The sequence below is a fragment of the Haliotis rufescens genome, unplaced genomic scaffold, assembly GCF_023055435.1.
Source record: "Haliotis rufescens isolate VD_foot unplaced genomic scaffold, xgHalRufe1.0.p SCAF_15, whole genome shotgun sequence".
Taxonomy (NCBI): Eukaryota; Metazoa; Mollusca; class Gastropoda; order Lepetellida; family Haliotidae; genus Haliotis; species Haliotis rufescens.
The window spans coordinates 22,451,000-22,472,295 of NW_025963835.1; the positions used below are offsets into that span (position 1 = coordinate 22,451,000).

The 21,296-nt window shown below is 40.7% G+C and overlaps 2 protein-coding genes across 4 annotated transcripts in view; both read left to right on the top strand.

The window, feature by feature from the left end:
- The first annotated feature begins 1,804 nt into the window (after positions 1-1,804).
- Positions 1,805-6,456, top strand: LOC124135203 (sulfotransferase 1A1-like). Of its 2 annotated transcripts, none has more exons than XM_046500460.2 (6): positions 1,805-1,924; positions 2,923-3,161; positions 3,882-4,205; positions 4,545-4,645; positions 5,450-5,591; positions 5,785-6,456. In XM_046500460.2, the coding sequence occupies exons 2-6, from the start codon at positions 2,993-2,995 to the stop codon at positions 5,895-5,897; spliced, it is 849 nt and encodes a 282-aa protein (XP_046356416.1). In that variant the 5' UTR covers positions 1,805-1,924; positions 2,923-2,992; the 3' UTR covers positions 5,898-6,456. The 2 variants fall into 2 exon arrangements, with proteins under 2 accessions (XP_046356416.1, XP_048252289.1); XM_048396332.1 differs by lacking the exon at positions 1,805-1,924 and adding an exon at positions 2,281-2,336.
- Positions 6,457-10,842: 4,386 nt separating this feature from the next.
- The window catches only part of LOC124135249, a 28,998-nt gene continuing 18,544 nt past the window's right edge, over positions 10,843-21,296 (top strand). The window contains exons 1-5 of one of the 2 annotated variants that reach the window (XM_048396331.1): positions 10,843-10,920; positions 11,092-11,180; positions 18,617-18,693; positions 19,323-19,438; positions 19,898-19,987. In XM_048396331.1, the coding sequence (XP_048252288.1) occupies positions 10,906-10,920; positions 11,092-11,180; positions 18,617-18,693; positions 19,323-19,438; positions 19,898-19,987 (387 nt within the window). In that variant the 5' untranslated portion in view covers positions 10,843-10,905. Of the gene's footprint in view, positions 10,921-11,091; positions 11,181-16,417; positions 16,548-18,616; positions 18,694-19,322; positions 19,439-19,897; positions 19,988-21,296 lie in introns of those variants that run through there. The other variant, XM_048396330.1, reaches the window with a different exon arrangement.

Here is a 21,296-nt window from a genome sequence, read left to right on the forward strand (position 1 = left end):
CTGTGATGACCCTTGGTGGAGACAAACTACCGAACCTTGGTACGTCAGGGGATGAAGACGCTGAAATCATACTTTTATAGTATGATTGTGTAGAACACACTAGCGTCAGCTTTGCATACTCCTACCAACTGATAAACTGCATCAATTTCAATTCAACAAATGAAGAAACAAATAAATAAATATGCAGATCATAACGTGTGTTCGTACAACTAGGCGACTACACGTAAGAGGTAGCCATACACATTCACTATGTTGACGTTGGCTATCATATTTTGCTCCGAAACATACTGAACAGACTCCTGATCCTCAGGTCTAACAGAAACACAATTGTACACCCCCTATCATCATTAGGAGCAGTTACATGTTACATACCCTTAAACATGAGCAGTGAACCTTCCTGTACGTTACTTTAAACACACACAGCCCCCTTACATCACTATTAGCGCCTCACATGACAAATTAAATGTTCGTACTTTTGTAAACGTTCACTCATAACCACAAAAGTCATTTTCAACTTCACAGCCCATGTCATTGCGGTTCTGAAATTGAGCACAATCCGCTCTGTGTATGTTTTGGTCTACTAAAGGAGTTATATTATAAGTATTATCTATGTATACACATGTGACTTTAATGATGAAATGACATACATATTTCAGCTCTAAATCAGAAAATGGAAATAATCTGATTTCAGATATTGTACCACACGTTCACACCGACAAAAACGTCAGCAGGCTATAACATATTTAACGTAGATGTGACGATTGTAATGCCACTTACTTAAAATGAACTACAACATTTTGCAAGGGAATACATAACAAAAGAAATACGTATTTGCCGTTAACTAAAAGCCTACAACCATAGAAGATAGAAGCAAACCGAACGAAACCCCAAATAGCTCCCGAAGGGGATTGGCCAAAGGTTGGGCCACAAAAACCAACGGGAACTATTAATATTAAACCCAGATTTATATATATATAAAACATAAAATGTGTGTGTGTGTGTGTGTGTGTGTGTGTGTGTGTGTGTGTGTGTGTGTGTGTGTGTGTGTGTGTGTGTGTGTGTGTGTGTGTGTGTGTGTGTGTGTGTGTGTGTGTGTGTGTGTGTGTGTGTGTGTGTGTGTGTGTGTGTGTGAACGACGAACAAATGTAGAGGGTGTTGCAGTCAGTGCACCGATAGGTTTTCCAATAGTTTGTAGTTGTGTATTTTGCTGTGTAAAGGGGAGAAGGAGGAGAACCACTGTAATGTACAGAGGTGTAACACGTGTACAGCAAACCGCAGCCTGAGTCCATCAAACTATAGCTCTATCCCTCTCGAAATATTACATTTTCTCTATACTTCCATATCGCACTATAACCCTTAATAGTCTCTTGTGATGTCGTCTTTCCTCTTTCGTGTATGTATATGTGTGGAGGGTAGAGTCCTAAAAGTGTGTGTGTGTGTGTGTGTGTGTGTGTGTGTGTGTGTGTGTGTTTTAAATAATCTGATATCAGATATTGTACCACACGTTCACACCGACAAAAACGTCAGACACATTTAACGTTGATGTGACGATTGTAGTGCCACGAAATGCAATGCCACTTACTTAAAATGAACTACAACATTTCTGAAAGGGAAAATATAACAAAGTGGAGTGTAGAGTGCGAAAAGGTGTATGTGTGTGTGTGTATGTGTGTGTGTGTGTTTGTGTTTGTGTGTGTGGAGGGTAGAGAGCGAAAAGGTGTATGTGTGCGTGTGTGTCAACGTGTTGTAAAGGGCGTACACATATTCTGCCCCTGTGTCATTAACTGTGTACGAGCAGCAAGTGCGTGTTGCACGAAGGTCACCTACACATACCCCTGGTGACGCGTCAGTCTGATGCAATGCATTATATATACAGCATGAGTGCTTCAATGAAAGAATACATTAGGAGGGCGATCGTTAAGTGGTGAGTACTATTTGTGTTGTGGTGAATACCGTATTACATGTATGTCTTAATCAACCCGTAATGGAAATTCTCTTGACCAGTCAGGAGATCGGCTCGTCCACAAGTGTCTGTATGTCCCCTGAATCAACTGTGCCATGTCAACATCATCGTACAAAAGTAGATCGCGGTTAGGATATGTCTGCACATGCTCATGTCCGGTTGTAACACAATCGTCATATATCGGGCTCGTTATATCAGGTTCACGGTAAAGCACAGCTGTGTTATGCCCACATATCTATTTTCGTACACATCACGTTCACAGTAACGTCAGCATTGAAACAATTTGACCGAATAATGAATATATTAACCCTGTGAGATCAGGATGGCTGTAAATGGTGTGCACAGATTATGAGCCAAGCTCCCATTTGTACGAGTAAGTGTGAGCAGCATGTCAGCGCACTAAAACGAGCGTCGTTTTACCCTTAGTCATTCAGCTAACCTAGTAACAAGTACAAAGTCCGACTGCTGCGATAACAGACTATGTTAATAAGACGAAAACCGTTCAGCAGTAAGCACCTGTAGTGTTGCATGTTGTGATATATTTATTATGTTTCACATGTTCGCCTTCTTGACCAATTCGTGTTTTATTGTCCTGAAGGAGAAACTAGTGTCCTGATTAGCGAGGTCCCACTTGATGTTAAGGGGAACATTGCTGTTCACAAGTGCATTATGCCTTGTCTGTCAACTGTGTTTGTCCATGTGAACGTTGCGGTTTAAACATATATCGCGTTTAGGCTACGACATAGCAATTTAAACATGTGTTGTCATAAGACAATGCTGACAAAATAATTTGGGCTCAGGTTTTGAAGTGAAAAAATGTGTATGTTTAGAAGGGTGACTGACCGAATATTCCATCTCTAGCAGAATTCCCCAGTTACTTGTATTACTTCGTTTAATGTCGACCCCGAAAAATAAATCTGTCCAATAAAGTATGATTCCATCAATATATTTCCCTTCAGACTCAAGTCGTGTGTACCATATTCAGACGCTCTGGTCACTGGATTTAAAAGACAACGACCTGTCGTCGCCATGGAGATACGTGTAACTGATGATGGTGGAGATGAGTTGACGATGATAAGCTACAATGGCCGCAAATATCCCAGGTTTCCCGGAACTACGGATTCGAAGCCATTGGAGCAATTACCATCTGTTGAAATCCGCTCAGACGATATTCTGGTGTGTGCTTTCCCAAAGTCAGGTAGGTAAACTGTACTGTAATGCAGTTTATAGTTCAGGCAAAATTGCACGTTAGTTTAGAGGGGCCATACTGTTAAAAGCACTTATAAACGTTGAATATCAAGACAGTCCAAAGATTGAAAGGGACATTGTACAAGCCTCGATCTTCAGCTTTTTGTTATACAGTGACGCAACACAGAATGGGTTTCCCACAGAGTGTGATACAATGAAGTAATAATTGTCGAGGTAACCCAGTGGAAAGTGAACAGTAAGTCAGGTATACACTGATGGTATACCTGGGATACAGGTGATGAATTACTGGATTGTCTCGTCAAGGTTTTGCGTTAAGCAACAAACAAACACGTTTTTTATGCAAATTGTGTGTGCTCCCGGGAGAGCAGTACAGTAAACGTTCTTAACCGACCACCTGGGGTAATCACTGATTTTCAGTGATCCATTCATATTAAGTTCACTTCTATTTTGCCCTTACGCCGAGTGGTTACAGTAGATAATCGAGACTGATTATTTTCTGGCTTTGACATTAGTTATGTTTACACTCTCATCACTTGTCGTTATACACATTTTTTTTATCTCAACCCAAATCAAACAGTCTATGGCTGTGATTTGTGTTTTAAGCGTACACCATTGCACGTGGCTGCAGTAGGACGTCGTATGTGTCGTCATTGAAAACTCAAAACTAGTTTGCCCGAATCACGAACCTCCATATGGCATTACTATACAGGTACCCACTGGGTCTGGGAGATGGTCCGCCTGCTGGTGGCGGGAAAACTCGACTATGATGAAGTCAGCAAAGGGGCTGGCATGTTGGAATACTGTAATGAAGAAAACTATAAAGATCTCCCTTCTCCCAGGGTCCTCAACTCTCACTTGTTGTTCAACGAACTTCCAAAGCAGGTTAAAGTAAAGAAACCTAAGATACTGTACGTGACTAGGAACCCAAAGGACGTGACTGTTTCTTTTTACAACTTTGTGAAGAAACTGCCGATGTGCTACAACTACACTGGAGAATGGAAGAATTTCGTCCGCCCCTCACTGGAGGGGAAGTGTGAGTGATTCTTAGATAAAGAAATAGTGAACACACCTTATGCATACGTGCATTGCAGATCTCATAAATCCCAGTTATGTTCTCCATTGATAGTGTCAGGCCACACTAATCGCGGGTTGAAACCCTAAATGCGTCCCGAGTAAAATCCGTGGTCGATCAGCACAATTCGCATGATCGTGTTCTTGTTCAGGAGGTCGACGTCTACGAACATTTGGTTTCCCTCAGACATTTCTAAAATGCTCTTAACCATTCAAAGTGACGTTAAACCTAACTCTTCAACCTATTCCTGATCATGATTGTGTGACCTTGGGGCGTTAATAAGTATGTACCTTGTTCCAGTTGACTACGGTTCCTGGTTCGACTATGTGAAGGACTGGGAGGAGGTGAAGAAAACCACTGACGTCCCCATACTGACACTCAGCTATGAAGACATCAAAGAGGTAAGCAGGGCTACTGAAATATTTTACTCATAGTAGCCTGTTAATATTAAGCTTATTTTTGTGTCCCAGTCTGCTGGAATATTGATCAACGAGGCAAAATCGCCCACTCACTCATGTTCCTTGCTTTGGTGTTTGCATAGTATTCAACATGACAGTGAAAAATGCAAGTTGTTGATTGGTCAAAATCTGTGGGGGTTTATCATTATTTTTAATCAATTAAATTTATTCTTGTTGAAAGTATTATATTTTGTGAGCATTATTTTGAACTAATCAAGAACATAAGTAATTAATCTTGAACTGGAATTACATTGTTACCTGTGGTCCCTCTTCAGCACATTTTATGATAGCTGGCGTATTTTACAACCGTTCTAAAGCGCTCTTTTCAAATTTCAAACCACAGAAGGTTGATCTCCTAATTAGTTTTACTGTGTTTATCAAAACGTGTGTTCATGTTAAATAGTCTAGTGTTGTATTTGAATATAATTTGAAATTATGAAAAGAAAAGTAAAAACGTACATTCTACGATAGATTTAGAAAATACTCGACTCTGAGTTGTCAAACAGAGGTATCAAATCACAATAACTACCTCTGATTGAAACAACCAATTTAACAGCCTCGCCACCGCGAAGCTAGAAAAGTAGTTCCTTCTCAGGAAATTGGTTAACCTCGTAATTTACAAAAAAGCAGAGCGCTCGTGTTAATGTAAGCTTTTATGTTGTTACCCTAATTTTAGTTTTCTTACCACGTTCGTTCACGGTCATTTTGTGTTCATGATATTAATAATATTGATGTTATACGTTTAAGGATGCATTCCGCGAGATGAAGAAAATGCAAGATTTCCTTGGCACAACGAGAAGTGATGAGTTCATGAAGGAAGTATGCGATCGCTGCAGCTTCGCCTCAATGAAGCAAATCAAGGTTATGGCCGACATCGTGTATAGAAAGGGTGAGTATACTGTACTCTCTGTGGAATCTCATTTCTAGACAAGGTGAGCATTTAGCTACCAGTACGCCCTGTGGGAATGAATTTATAGAAGCAATTTGAAATGTACAGATAAATTCGTAAATTAATGTTCTAAAGGTAGCTAAAGTTCATATTTTCATGTTTTGCGCCTGAATTTCTTATGTTATTACTTTAGGTGGTACCGGTGACTGGAAGAATTGGTTCACTGTCGCCCAGAATGAGTGGTTTGACAAAACCTACCAGGAGAAGATGAAAGATTGCCCTTTAGAGTTTAGGTATACTTTGTAATAACGGCATTGGGTTTACTAGTGTAGTGAGTAAAAATGGTTAGAGTAGGCGGATTGATATGGGAAAGGGTGTTTGGAGTGTTCAAGGGAGGATAGAATGGATACTGTGAGTGCAGTGAGTTGGTGGACCTGGTGACTAGAGAGGATAGAGGAGGCAGAGAGATTGCAAGTGAGCAGAACAGATGGTTGCACTACGGAGTAGAGACGCAGATACTTTACGCCGCATCAAATGCTATACAAGGGTAAAGAGTTTGTGAAAACAATACATCTATACAATCCAACTCTTTGATACAATGTAACGGTTCTTCTATGTTTTCTTCCAAAAATGTTGAGGTCATAAAATATTGTCTGTATGTTTTTTTAAAAGGAGCAATTCATTTTAAGTTTTGTCCATAAATTATGATTAATTGGCGCGCCTTCTTTCTATCATCAAGTGTTGAATGTATTGATGTCACCGTTTTAATTCATCAATGTGTGACCCTCTCTCTCCAATATGTTTTACATTTGTGCATTGAACCGATGGCCTCTCCATATTTCTTGAATAAACCTCTTCTGAACAACAGCGTGTTTTATGCTTCACATTCAGTAAACCTTAGATTTTGAATACAGTTGTCACAAAAATAAGTTCATCAACCAAAATTCACTTTTTTTATTGTGAGAATGGAAGGACTAACTTGGCTTGGCTTCAAAAATTATATATTTTATACAGGTTTGGTTTCGGATATGTCTGGCAACAAGAACATGTATATAGTGTATCTAGTTTTATATGAAAGTTTGTATATAGACTGAAACCATCTTACAAGCGAGAAAACCCTTAGGCTCTTAGAGTCCATTGTAGGATTCCGACGACAGCATAGGTATGTGAGATCCACTGCGGTCAAGTGGATAGAGCGTCCTCCCAGAGAGCGGAAGGCCATAGTTCGATCCCGTGGCCGCGTCATATAAAAAGGCTTTACAAGACTTTACCTGTTGTTATCCTAACTTGCGTACGGCATTAAAGAGATAGGGTCTGAGTATGGTGTATCCATGTTAAACTGCGGAATGGTATCTTATTGGGGTAGCATTATAAAATAGGCATACGTTCGAACTGGTACAAGCACACACACACACACACACACACACACACACACACACACACACACACACACACACACACACACACACACACACACACAGAGGGGATACCGGTATATAATTGATCTCCATGCTGGTTATAACATGCAGTGACATGGATCGGTGATCAAGGATCCAAGAGAAAGGGTTGGACATTATTCTCTTGTACAGACGAAAAACTTTCGGAGAAATGTCGAAATTAAGGATTGTGTGGATAAACTTATACTATAGAGTGAGTGAGTGAGTGAGTTGGGTTAACGCCGCTTTCAACAGTATTCCAGTTATATCACGGCGTTTCAGCTTAATGTCGGCGGAAAGCCCGAAGTGATGCAGGTCTCTGACGTTTACCACTTCGGTGAAACCCACAAGTTTTGGTGCTGACAAACCTAGAATCATAATCGGGGCGAACCGGGATTCGAACCCACAATCATAGGTTTCTGGCGTGCCCAAGGGACGCAACTCTACACAGCGAATTCCGGCGCCTTAGACGACTGGGCCATCCGTGGCCCCTGGTCCTATAGATGCCCCCTATTGGATCTGTAAGAATGTGACTACGTAGCAGCATTAATTTACTACATGTGTTGCCGGGGCGGTCGGGTAGCGTAGTGGTTAAAGCGTTCGCTCGTCACGCCAAGGACCCGGGTTAGATTCCCGACATGGGTACAATGTGTGAAGCCCATATTGGTGTCCCCCGCCGTGATATTGCTGGAATATTGCTGGAATATTGCTAAAAGCGGCGTAAAACCATACTCACTCACTCACTCAACACAAATATGTTTTAAACAATAAATCCATCATTGAAATCCGCACTGATCTATAGACCAGGGAAACAATGTAGCGTTGTGGGCAAACGTTGGATACTTTATATAATTATTAGTCGAATTATTGTTACTTCATCCTGCCATAGCAGTCATATAATTCATCAATTTATTTTTATTAAGCTTTTTATATATTAGGTATGGATTATGAACGTGTATTGTATTCGGTGCTCACTAACGAGTAACACATCTAACATTTAACATATCTTCATCTATCTACCCTCCACCCTCCACGTTACACACAAATACACGGCCAAGGTCACCTTCAGGACCTACAAGGACCAGGAGGTGCACGTGGTGAGTCAGGGATAATATAAAGCATAATTATAAAGATTATGATGTATCAGTTCTACAGCCAGTGTCCCCTGTCTAAGACTTAAAGGCTCAAATACCTGTCATATGCATATTCTGTGGGTGAGATTGTATTTCAATTTTTTTTCTAACATGTTCTTGTAGACGGGTGGCCAGCGGATCCCAGCATCCATGTTCCACAAGGTCACGGACAACTCTGTTCTTCAGATGTTGCCACAAAATGCCCGCGGCAAGGTATTTTTGAGCATTCAAACATAATATGTGACATTTGTTTATATACACCGATGTTTATAACATTGCATAAATTTGTTTGTAGTGCAGGTACATTTTGAGACATGTTTTCCACAAAGGATTGTGAGGATTTTGTGGAATATGTTCTGCCTTCCGCTTTTAGGAGTGTTGCCCTAGGTACCTGAGTATGGCATACTGTACATTGATACTATATAAAGCGTTACAGCAGCTTCATAATTATGTTCAGCATTGTTTCAAGTTTCATTATAAGTTATAAAATAATGTAATTTTATGCACTATAAATGTCCTTAAATACATTATTTTATGTGCCAACATCATCATTACTGTATATTGATTCATAAACTCATGCTCATGGAATAGTCGGAATCGTACACGGGAAGATAACTCACACATTATAAACTTCATCATAGGTCCATCTCCCGAACGCTGGATTATCTGACTATGGCAAAACCACACGCTTTGGCTTCTACACGACCAAGATTTCATGGCTGGAGCTGTTTATCAACGGAAACCCAACACGTCTGGCCAGATATCCAAATGAAGTAGGCCTTAGTTCCTTTTGGGTTTGAAAGCGCCAAATGAAGTAGTCTTATCTCCTTTTATTTCGAAAGCACTGAAGGTCATTGCCAGCCAAATGCCGAGTCATCAGTCACGCCGTTGTACGACTTCATGTGTTGCCGGATACCAAATGAGGTCACCCTTATCCCAGTATTTTGTCCTGTATTTAGATTGAAAAGAGTAGGCGATATTAAGGACGAAGTGGTTGTTTTCACATAATGTGTTGGTTTCGTTATAAGAGTGAGTGAGTGAGTGAGTTGGGTTTTAACGCCGCTTTTAACAGTATTACAGTTATATCACGGCGTGTCAGCTTAATGTGGGAGGAAAGCCCGACGTGATGCAGGTCTCAGACGTTTACTATTTCGGTGAAACGCACGAGCACGGGTATGGTGCTGACAAACCTAGAAACATAATCGGGGCTAACCGGGATTCGAACACAATCATAGGTTTCTGGCGTGCCCAAGGGACGCAACTCTGCACAGCGAATCGCGGCGCCTTAGACGACTGGGCCACCCGTGCCCCCTTCGTTATACGAACGTGTGACCATTCTGTATAAGCATACTCTCATTAAACATACCATAACTATGGCTTGAAACGTTCTGGACAGGGATGTCCTTACGAGGCTCTATTCAAGTTTCTAAAATTTGTTTGGGGTCTGAAAGCCATCAGTTTCTTATTGAGTAGAATGTGGTACAGTGTGTCAGTGTACAACATATGCCTTGCTGGCTTTTCTCTATATGACATGGGACCGCCTCCGTGGTCTTGTGGTAGAGCGTCCGCCCGGAGAGCAGAAGGTCCAGCGTTTGATCCCGGGCCGCGTCATACAAAAAGACGTTAAAAGATTGTACTTGTTGTTACCCTGTCTGGCGCTCGGCATTAAGGGGCTAAAACAAGGACTGGTCAGCTCGGAGTCAGTATTCTGTGTCTGAGTGGGGTATTCATGTTAAACTGCGGCATGGTATCTCAGTGAGCTAGCACTATAAATCGGCATCAGTCCGGACTAGTACAAGCAGCCACACACACACATACACGTGCATGCACGTCGCTACATAAGTGCAATAATCTTGGACGCGACGTTAAACCCAATTTCACCTCACCTCACCTATATGACATGATGACTGTTCACGGGTATATAGATGAGTCAGCGGTCAGTAGCAAGTCCGCCACCACCTTTACACATGGCTTCAGTGAGGATATGAGAAGGAACATTGGGCCATTGGATACTGGTAGGGCTGGTAGGGCTGCATGGATTTACTTATATATCCCTAACTTCAAAGATATTCTGACAAATACTGATGTTGATTATTTACACACACACACACACACACACACACACACACACACACACACACACACACACACGCACGCACGCACGCACGCACGCACGCACGCACGCAGACACACACACAAAACAGAAACAAAAACAAAGCTCAACACACTATTTTGGCGGCCTCGCGTTGTTATGCCAGACATTTACTACGCGTTGTTGCAGTGTTGGGAGTACACGCCAAAGTTTCGTGTAAATATATTTATAAACGTTAGCATTGGTTACAGTAACATTTCGTGCAATCGCAAATGAGTCGCTTAGCTGCATTTGTAGCCATCATGTCAGCCAATATGAGGTTTAGACAAATTTGTATTCATATATTTTACATATACCATTTAAAAATCAACACGACCATCAGGCGTGCACTTTCAAAAAGTTTACTGCCCGAGACGGAATAATTCGGGCAGTCGGGCAGTCAGGTATTTCCAACGCTGATCAGAGATAGAAGATCAATTGAAAGATTATCAGTTCTAATTAATGGAAACACGTTATTTTTGTCCACTTAGCATTAATACAGTTTACGGTGAGTATTTTAATTGTCAGGTACTGGAGCTGTGCTAATAACGCCGTCAAAATAACCAAGATAGATCTACACACAAACCAGATCACCTCGGCAACCGAAACTCGATATGGGCTTCGAACAGGTACGATCTAAATTTTCAGGGACATTTATGACATTTACAGAATTCAGTCGCGATGACTTTAACTTTACATTGCTACGATTTCATAGTACGTGGTTATCATTTTACTCTGGCTCCTGTATCGCACTCGATGTTGCCTGTAAGGGTCTGATTCAGCAGAATTCACTATTCCAGGTCATTACAATGATGCTCACCTTCAAGGATACACCAACCAGGGCGGCTACTTTCGGGTCCTCAACATGTTGTCGGAACTGGATCAGCCAGTAAGAGCGAACATTGACACATTGGATCAATGCGGTTTTATGATGACTAGATGTTTTATTTGCACTGGCATTACTGAAATCATGAAGTCGATATCTGTTTTATCTTCATGTTGAGCATGGGATGTCTATTGAAATGAGTGAGTGAGTGAGTGAGTGAGTGAGTGAGTGTGGTTCTATTTTTAACGTCTTTTGGTATCACGCGACGGAGATCGAACCCCAGACCTTCCACTCTCCGGGCGGACGGTCGACCATCAGACCACGGAGGCGGTCTGTGAAACAGTAAGTGACCACACAAGATATCATATTGAAACACACACTTTTAGGTTTACGATCATAAAAGGCAATAAAATGGATCAAATAAGTGGAAGCAGCAACAAGTAACATGCCCTACAATATATGTCAGTACACTCACTATTGACCGGAATAAGGTGAGGTGAGGTGAAATGGGGTTTAACGTCGCGTACAAGGTTATTGCACTTATATAGCGACGTGAATGTTCGTGTGTGTGTTTGTGAAGCTGCTTGTACTAGTCCGGACTGATGCTGATTTATAGTGCTAGCTCACTGAGATACCATGCCGCAGTTTAACATGAATACCCCACTCAGACACAATATACTGACTCCGAGTCGACCAGACAGGGTAACAACAAGTACCATCTTTTAACGTCTTTTGGTATGACGCGGCCGGGGATCGAACCCCGGATCTTCCGCTCTCCGGGCAGACGTTCTACCACTAGACCACGGAGGCGGTCTTTGACCGGAATAATGTCAGTGTGGAAGCGTGTTCGAAGCTCGTAGGAATTCGGTGTGTTTAGATAGGTATCCAAACCACATTTGGCTAGTAGATGAGATGCAAGTCAGGTCATAAAAGGCGTGTCGCTCATATCATAGGTACCGTCAGCCTTCTACAACTGTCCCACCACGAAAGTTCTCGAACGATCACGTTTGTCATATTGCATGTAAACAAAGGTGGATAACTCTAAATTACTCATCGAGTACCACTAAAATCTGGCCTCGACAGCGCTCGACATTTTAAGAATGCTTCAATCATTTGCAGCCAGTGAAAATCACTACACATAAACTAACAACAATCTTCACTGCTACACGGCAAATCTTCAATACCGGAATGATGACTGTCATTGTCAATATCTATTCATTACCAAAAATAATGATTTCTTCTTTTAATTTCAGTGAACTGAACTTTTAATTTAGGAACATGTATCGTCTCTCTCATGAGTTTAAATTGTGCATAATTGTATTGTATTATGCTCGTGTACCAGCGCTGATGGTTTATGGTCAGATTACCTGGTTCCGATTATGAATTTGGTACATGAGCTTGGCTAAGAGACCGAAAGTCTTGACCTATGTCCAGTGTAATGTGTTTTTGGATGCAGAGATCCAATCATACTTCACAGCAACACTATACTCTGACAACGTAAATAGGTGATGATTAGTGGTGAGTTGTTGTCTTGGCGTCGTCGAAATTACTACCCATTTTCTTCTTGTCACATTAAGCTCCCTCTGCATAATGTAAGCGTTGTGTAACTGGACTATTCTCCTGGATCCTCTTGTTTACCAAGACTAAGTGTGCCCGCCTCCTAGCCGATCTCTTCCTCTTTCCATCAGAGTCGGATTGTTTCACTAACTTTAGTTAACTCAAAGAATGTTGCCAAAATGATCAACCTGATTTTCAGATATATAGATAACTTTTTACATAATCAAGAATCCCAATTGCGTGGATCGATGCTCATGATAATAATCACTGTATTGTCTGGTCCAGACTCGATTATTTACAGACCGACGCCATATAGCTGGAATATTGCGGCGTTGCGGAATGCGGCGTTTAACATCAAGGTGAGGTGAAATTGGGTTTACCGTCGCGTCCAAGATTATTGCACTTATATAGCGACGTGCATGCACGTGTGTGTGTGTCTGGCTGCTTGTACTAGTCCGGACTGATGCCGATTTATAGTGCTAGCTCACTGAGATACCATGCCGCAGTTTAACATGAATACCCCACTCAGACACAGTATACTGACTCCGAGCCGACCAGTCCTTGTTTTAGTCCCTTAATGCCGAGCGCCAGACAGGGTAACAACAAGTATCATCTTTTAACGTCTTTTGGTATGACGCGGCCGGGGATCGAACCCCGGACCTTCCGCTCTCCGGGCGGACGCTCTACCACTAGACCACGGATGCGGTCGCGTTTAACACTAAACAACCAACCAACGTTATCATGATCAAACAGTTTCGTCCCCTTATCCATCCAACAGAGTTTTGTAATGTGCCATATATAGAAACTGAATTCCACTATTGTCTCGAGTGTCTATTCTATTCGAATTTAAGGGAACAGGTACTTCCTTAATGTTATTGCATAAGTCCAACTCTGGATAAACTAAAACAATTATATAGCTGCAACCTCTATGTTATAAGAAGATTTGCAAAGTATGTATTTCTCATCAGCTTATATCATCTACATTTGTCAATCGCTTTAGTACTTTATATTACTAGAGCTCGTACAGATCGTTCAAATCACTTTAACCTACACAACTATTTTTAATGGAATGGTTTCACCATCAAAGGCCTGGTGAGGTCATTCCAAAGTTGTAGTCATACTAGTCGGTCGTCAACGATTCTATTCAATCGCATGACCTTAATGCTGATTTTTCATACCTCCTTTCTGATCTCTGGCACTTACATTTTAATGAAATTTTGTGTCAAAGCGGATGATACCGACAGAGCAAGGCATGCTTACACTTTTCGCGAACACCTGGTATCACCACAGCTTGCCAGTGATCCATTTTTCCTATTTTGTCTTTTCCGCCCTGTGAATTTCGAGATTGATAATTTTCCGACGTTGTTAATTCAATCACTTCTTATATGAAACAGATGGTGACCGAAAGACACTTGCGCCATCTAGTCACCTGATAGAAGACAACCACATACATGTATGGCAGTATGCCCGTTTAGGGGGCGTTCGCTACTTGGCTACGCTGTCAATCTCTCTGGGGTGGGGATATCAGTGCGCTACAACCACCAGTACACCGGCATCAAGTGTGTGTGTGTGTGTGTGTGTGTGTGTGTGTGTGTGTGTGTGTGTGTGTGTGTGTGTGTGTGTGTGTGTGTGTGTGTGTGTGTGTGTGTGTGTGTAAAACGTTTATAGTCAATTTTGAATGTTATGCACCAAGCCCGAGGGATACAATGAGTCGAATTTTGCCTTTGGATACTAATTAACGGGTTATGAAACATATCAAAGTTAGTTCCACTATTAGGCCATCAATCACGATGACCCATTACAGGTAGCTTTGCGAACATGTTTGAATCAATGCTTTAATTTAAATTACCTTGAGCGTTAGCTTTACAGACTTTATTCAGCATGTGTTGCATTTTAGGTTGTCTTTTAATATGTTGTCATTTGTGCCTAAGGCAATGACCATGTGTTTGAATACAACCACGTTCATCACCTGTGTGCCAACTCCAGTGATTGTGGACCAATACACGCCGGGAGGTAATTGGACCATGGGCACACATGCACACGCACACACACACGCACACACGCACACACTTGTCACTTATAACTAAGTAAGGATAAGATTTATGGATGAACAATTTCTTTATTACAATTAGGAGCGACGTTTCGGTGTAGGTTCTAATACCGTTATCAAGCAAGTAATGTACAGAGTATGGTTGACAAGTATATATACAGGTAGGAGCAGCGGTGTCATGATTTATTCGTGTGTGGTGGACATATTGAGGACACACATCAGTGACAAAAAGGATGTCCGATGCATTTCCCTAACTTGACTTCTCACCACATGTTCCCCGTGTTTTCCCGGTGAACAATTGACTTACCTTTGCATGTGTTCGTGACGGGTGCTACCGGTGCGACATGTTACACTCATCTTCTCGCCAACACCTGGTATCATAACTCTTAATTACTTAATTATTTGGACCCGTGAAGTTCCGTGGTAGAATAGGTCTTCAGCAACCTATGCTTGCCGTAAGAGTCGACTATGCTTGTCGTAAGAGGCGACTAACGGGATCGGGTGGTCAGGCTCGTTGACTTGGTTCATGTATGTCATCGTATCCCAATTGTGTGGATCGATGCTCATGATTTCAATCACTGGATTGTCGGGTCCAGACTCGATTATTTACAGACCGTCATCATATTACTGAGTGCGTCGTTAAACAACAAAACATACAAACAACGTAATTATTTGATTATTTGACACTGTATTTCGGGCACCCTTTTGTTGTTATTTACGTAATCCCATACCAGTGTCTTCTTAATCCACACCTGTTAAATGAACAATTGTAATATTTATGTCAGTTTTTGTGAACTTTGTGTCATATGTACAACATGATGTGGGGTTTCACATAGTCAAATAGTTCGGTGAGGAAGATCGCCAGCAGGATGTGTCATTTGTAGGAAACGCCGTTGAGGTTGAGAAGATGCTCTTTTCAATACACGTGCATGTTTTTGTCTGGCCTTGGGGCTCGCTCATCTGTGTGCGCGTGATATCAGAGCAGGTTTCCCAATCATTGTTTCGTTCTATTGTTTATATCATGTGAATTAGTTGTTCAGACAAGCCCGTTTTCGAATGTGGCTGCATTATAATCAAATCATATACTCGCTGCATGCAAATTGCTTACAAATAATATTGCATCAGCCTTGCTACATTATTAACCTGTAATTTGACTTGTTTACCTCTTCTGACAAAAAACAAGAACTTTGTATGAATTTCAAATATCTGTGTTTCCGAAGAATATGAAATGAAATTGATTAAACCTTTGTTATAGACGTGCACACATTACTAATGAATATGAGTCAAAGACCTACTCTAACCCGGATCTTCACGTGTCCACATTTCGTATGTAAGTGTATCAACTATTTATTAGATACAACATTCTACAAGTATTCGTTATATATCCTACAATTCTGACAAAAGACAAGATGCATATAACAGCGACAAAAGCTCAAAAAAATGTTTCCATAAAGTCCATTGTACGATTCAGACTATATCATAAGCATGTGTTTATGAATCACTATTATAGTAATGACAGGTGTTAGAACATATCTCTCATCGCTGACGGTTCATGTACATTCTAGCCAGGATAACAACAGACACACATTTCAGGTTTATGTAGGGAAACAGTTCGATGTGGCTTGACCAAGAACTAGATGAGGCAGGTGACAATTCCCACAATCCTTAAACAGCTGAAGATAAGAGCTGAATCAGTTGAAAATCTGATCTTGTGGTGCTATGTTGTTCTACCGTTTGCTGCTTCCATGTGCAGTCCTCGGGCTTGTTGGAGCCAAGACTGTCCATGTATACGTCAGTCCTGGTGGCTCGGATTTAAACTCAGGGTAGGTGCATAATGTGTGTAACATGGTATTTGAAAAAACACATCAACCAATCGAAATTTGAAGTCATGATGATCCCTCTTGTGTATGACATGGTAGAATGAAAACCCATTGTCATATGAGAATCTACACACGGGTCGGTATTTGCTTTTTGTTTTTATCAATCTTAATATGTATACCATTACACTTTTTGGAGCTTTACTGAGACCAAACAAACTTTGAGCAAGAGTCCGTGAAATCGTAGAGAGAACATGCTTGACTGTACCTCAAAAGTTGTGAAATGTAGACACCAAGGGCTGGAGCTGCTGGAATATTGCTTGACATTAAGGAAGAGTTAACTATTGGAAAAGTTGAAGTCATCTCCCTTGTGTATGATATGGTTGGTTGAAAACACATTACTATGTGAGACTCTACACACGGGTCGGTATATGCTATTTGTTTTTATCAAGCTTGATATTTTCATCAAATATGCTTGTACAGGTGATACAGGTGTTACCTACTGGAAAATGCCTTCGTGAAAATCGTAATATCAGAATGCCATGTGAGAATGTGTATTTTAGTAATCTTGGATACTGGCGTTAATGTCAGTTTTCTACTTTTAACGCAAGTCAGTGAATCGTTACCATCTGTGTACTAAATGTTATAGTTGGGATAAGACTTTCTTAATAAAGTACAGATGTACTTTTTGGAGGTTGAGACCTATCCGGGATTCGAACCGACACTGCCAGCACACAAAGACAGCGATCTAAACCACTCAGCCACCGAGGCTTCCACAAAAAAAAGTCCAACAAGTAGTAGTCAAGATCACGTACTTTGTGTACCCCTCTGACAAGTGTAAATTGGCACGGATCCCATGGCCGAAAGCTAAGAACAAACAATTTATAAAATTTGTTACATTTGACCACTTACAATCAACCCCCCAAAACGTACAAGAATCTATACTTTACTAAGAACGTGTTATCCCAAATATAACAGTTGTAACATTTGAACACTTTCTAAATGGCATCCGTGTGTTCATTTGTGCACTGAATCTTAACAAAAAATTGCATTGTGAACACTTTACAGCTGAAATACTGTCAACCTGACTATTAAGTTATTTTTACTGACACATGGATCGGAAAAATGATAAACCCTTGCATCATGTAGACATGTCCAAGAGAATGTACCTTTCGTTCCATATCAGTATTGTTAGTAGGGCTCTGAAATAACTCTCCCTTTCCATAAGAAATCTCTGTAAAAGGCGATTGTACGATTCCGGCTGTATCACGAGCATGTGTTTATGAATCACTTTTAAATAGTGATAAAACCAGGTGTTCGCGAAAAGGTAAGCGTATCCTGCCCTACCGGTGGCACCCGGCACAAACACGCGCAAAGGCAATTTAATTGTTCACCTTAAAATACACGGGAACATATGGTACAAGTGAAATTAAAGCATTGCATCGAACATCATTTTTGCCACTGTTTGGTCAGAAATTTTACAATTAAACGTGCTGAAGGCTTTACTGAGGCCTTGGGTGTTGTAACCTTGACCAAACAACTTTTGAGCAAGCGTCCGATGACGCTCTTTGAAGTCTTGGAAGAAGAGCCTGCTCGCTTGAACCTCAAATTTGTGAAAAGTAGACATCTAGGGCTGGAGCTGGTGGAATATTGCTCGACATAAAGGAAAAGTTGACTGTTGGAAAGTTGAAGTCATTCCTCTTAGCATACAGTCTTATAGAGAGTGTTCTGTTACTCTGAATCTTTATGCATGTATCTATAAATGAAACAGATGAGGCGCTCTCACTCATCTCCATTATTTCTAGTTCAGGTGGGTAAATCAGTGGAAGGGAATTGGCTAGTTGATGGTTATTGATCGATATCAGATCATCGATAAACCAGCATATATCTTCTGTCATATTCCAGTTGCCGAATGTCATTAGTATGAATCTCGTACGTTATGTAATGGTGTACAGGCTGTTGGTTTGGCAAAGAACTAGGTGATAAGACGTGATGTGGGTAATGTCATCATATAAGCCCAAGACATGTGTCTACATTAAAGAATACATTAAGACAATAATGTGCTTTTTTAATAGACTTGACGTGAGACACCCTTTGAAGACCTTGGACAAGGCAAAGTCGAAAATAGATGAGTCTGGCATAAGAGGCAACAGTAAGTAGGAACTCATATTGAAACATAAGATATAGGAAAATTATTTCATGTAAACTGTCAAACATGTGTTTCAATTACCGTGGGAAAGAATATTTGGTTATATTTACATTGACAAAGTGAATATGAATAAATGTACATGTATGTTGGGATCATATAACAAATGTTGTCGACTGGTCTGTTCTTTGCCAGACTGATCTACTACATTTTTTATTCAAACAAATTTGAAGGGCTAATTTACTCAAAATAAGATTTCATTATTTTTCTTTGTAAAACATATCCGCGATATGACCTGCATATGTCAGTAAGTCTTTATACTTTTACTCACTCAAAACAGTATATATATTACAAAAAATATATATTACCTCCTTTGGCTTAAAAATCTGCCACTAAGGCTGTATTTCAAATAAATATGTTCATACAATTAAAGCTCGGATGGAAAATATAAATATGTCTAAAGAAACCAATTTTAATCTTCTGATAACCTGTCAGGAAAGATTGAAAGCGACGAATTTTAACGAAGTGATTTCGTTTACTCGCAATGACATTAAATAGATCTCCTCAAAATGAACTGTTATGTTATTGTATTTCATGTCACTCCTGTCACGCCTATCATTTCATTGTGGCTTCAGCTATCTATGTTGAGCTGATGAAGGGCTACTATGACCTGCCATCCACCCTCCACTTCACACACAAATACCCGGCGCCGGTCACATTCAGGGCCTACAATGACCAGGAGGTGCACGTGGTGAGTTATGGATAATGAACAGTAATATGGTAATAGTGAGTTTGGTTGAACGCCGCTTTTAACATCATTCCATTTATATCACGGCGTGTCAGCTGAATGAGGGAGAAAAGCCGGGAGTGATGCAGGTCTCGGACGTTTACAACTTCGGTGAAACCCACGAGCACGGGTATGTGCTGACAAACCTAGAAACATAATCGGGGCGAACCGGGATTCGAACCCACAATCATAGGTTTCTGGCGTGCCCAAGGGACGCACCGCTGTACAGCGAATCTCGAGCTACCCGTGCCCCCTAATAATATGGTGACAGAGATGATAACGTTTCAAAGACGTCACATTTTGATGACAGCTTTAAATACCATGTTTCAATTATACAACTTATGTCAAGATGCATATGCCAATGCAGTTATTTTACTCTGTGGGTGAGATTACATTTTCATTTTTTCCTACATGTTCCTGAAGACGGGCGGCAAGCGGATCCCAGCGTCATTGTTCCACAAGGTCACGGACAACTCCATCCTTCAGATGTTGCCACAACAAGCTCGAGGCAAGGTATTTTGATCGAACAAACATTCTACAACAACACGTTACATGTAACCGATTTCGCCTTTTCATTAATCAGATCGTAGAAAAGGAACATGTATTAAACGGGTATGTAAGTGATAAGTTGACTTATATCAATAACAAGATGATTTCAGGATTTTACGGATTTTGTGTTATTGCTATGGAATACTGTAAAGGACATTCTCGCGGCCTTGCACTCTCGCGATCTCGACCTTTGGAAATCAGCTTAATATGCCAAAATTGCGAGAAATCGATATTTTGCCCAAATCTCGCTTTATCGCGATCTCCCATTCTCGTGGGTTTTTTACACAGCAATTTTTGTCAAAAGTCGGCAGCGCGAGATGCGGTACTTGGACAATAGTTAACTCTTCCTTAATGTCGAGCAATATTCCAGCAGCTCCAGCCCTTGGTGTCTACAATGCACAACTTTTGAGGTACAGTCGAGCATGCTCTTTCTACGAAGATTTCAAGGATCGTCATCGGATTCTTGTTCAAAGTTTGTTTGGTCTCAGTAAATCTTTCAAAAAGTTTAATGGTATACATAAATACCATTTAGAAAAAACTTTAAAAAAAATAAATTTAAACACACTTAAGTCCTATGTAATGTATACAAGTCCTTTCCCGTTGTTATAGTTTTATATGTACTTTAGATTAAAACCCTCCACATGCTCAATAAAAATTAACAATATAAATTGTTTACATAAATGTCCAATGATTGTGAAAACATGAAAGCACAGGCCAGTGAGTTTTTTCACGAGGTTCGCGTGTTTTCGTGCTTTTGTGCCAATTGCCTAAAGTATACAAATATAAATTTTGAAAAAAAACGGGATAATGCGAGGTCGCGCCACTTGACCAATGCCACGATCTCGCGCTTTGGTGACATTTGCTTATACAGTTAATATTTTTAAATATTTTTAAAAACGCGAGAATGTGAGATCGCGACACTTGACATAAAAATATGTTGCCCCTCTTTATCGGTATTTTCCATATTACGTTTCACAATAATTTATCAACAAATGTCATTCTATGCAATGTATAGTTGAACAAGGGACATAATCCTATGGATATAGAAATTCTTTATTTAAATCCATAGAACTATATCCCTTGTTCATATGCCCCGACTAATGTTTCTGGATTTGTCAGCACCATACCCGTGCTCGTGGATTTCACCGAAGTGGTAAACGTCTGAGACCTGCATCACTTTGGGCTTTCCTCTGATATTAAGCTAACAAGCCGTGATATAACTGGAATACTTTAAAAGCGGCGTTAAACCCAACTCACTCACTCTTAAATGTGT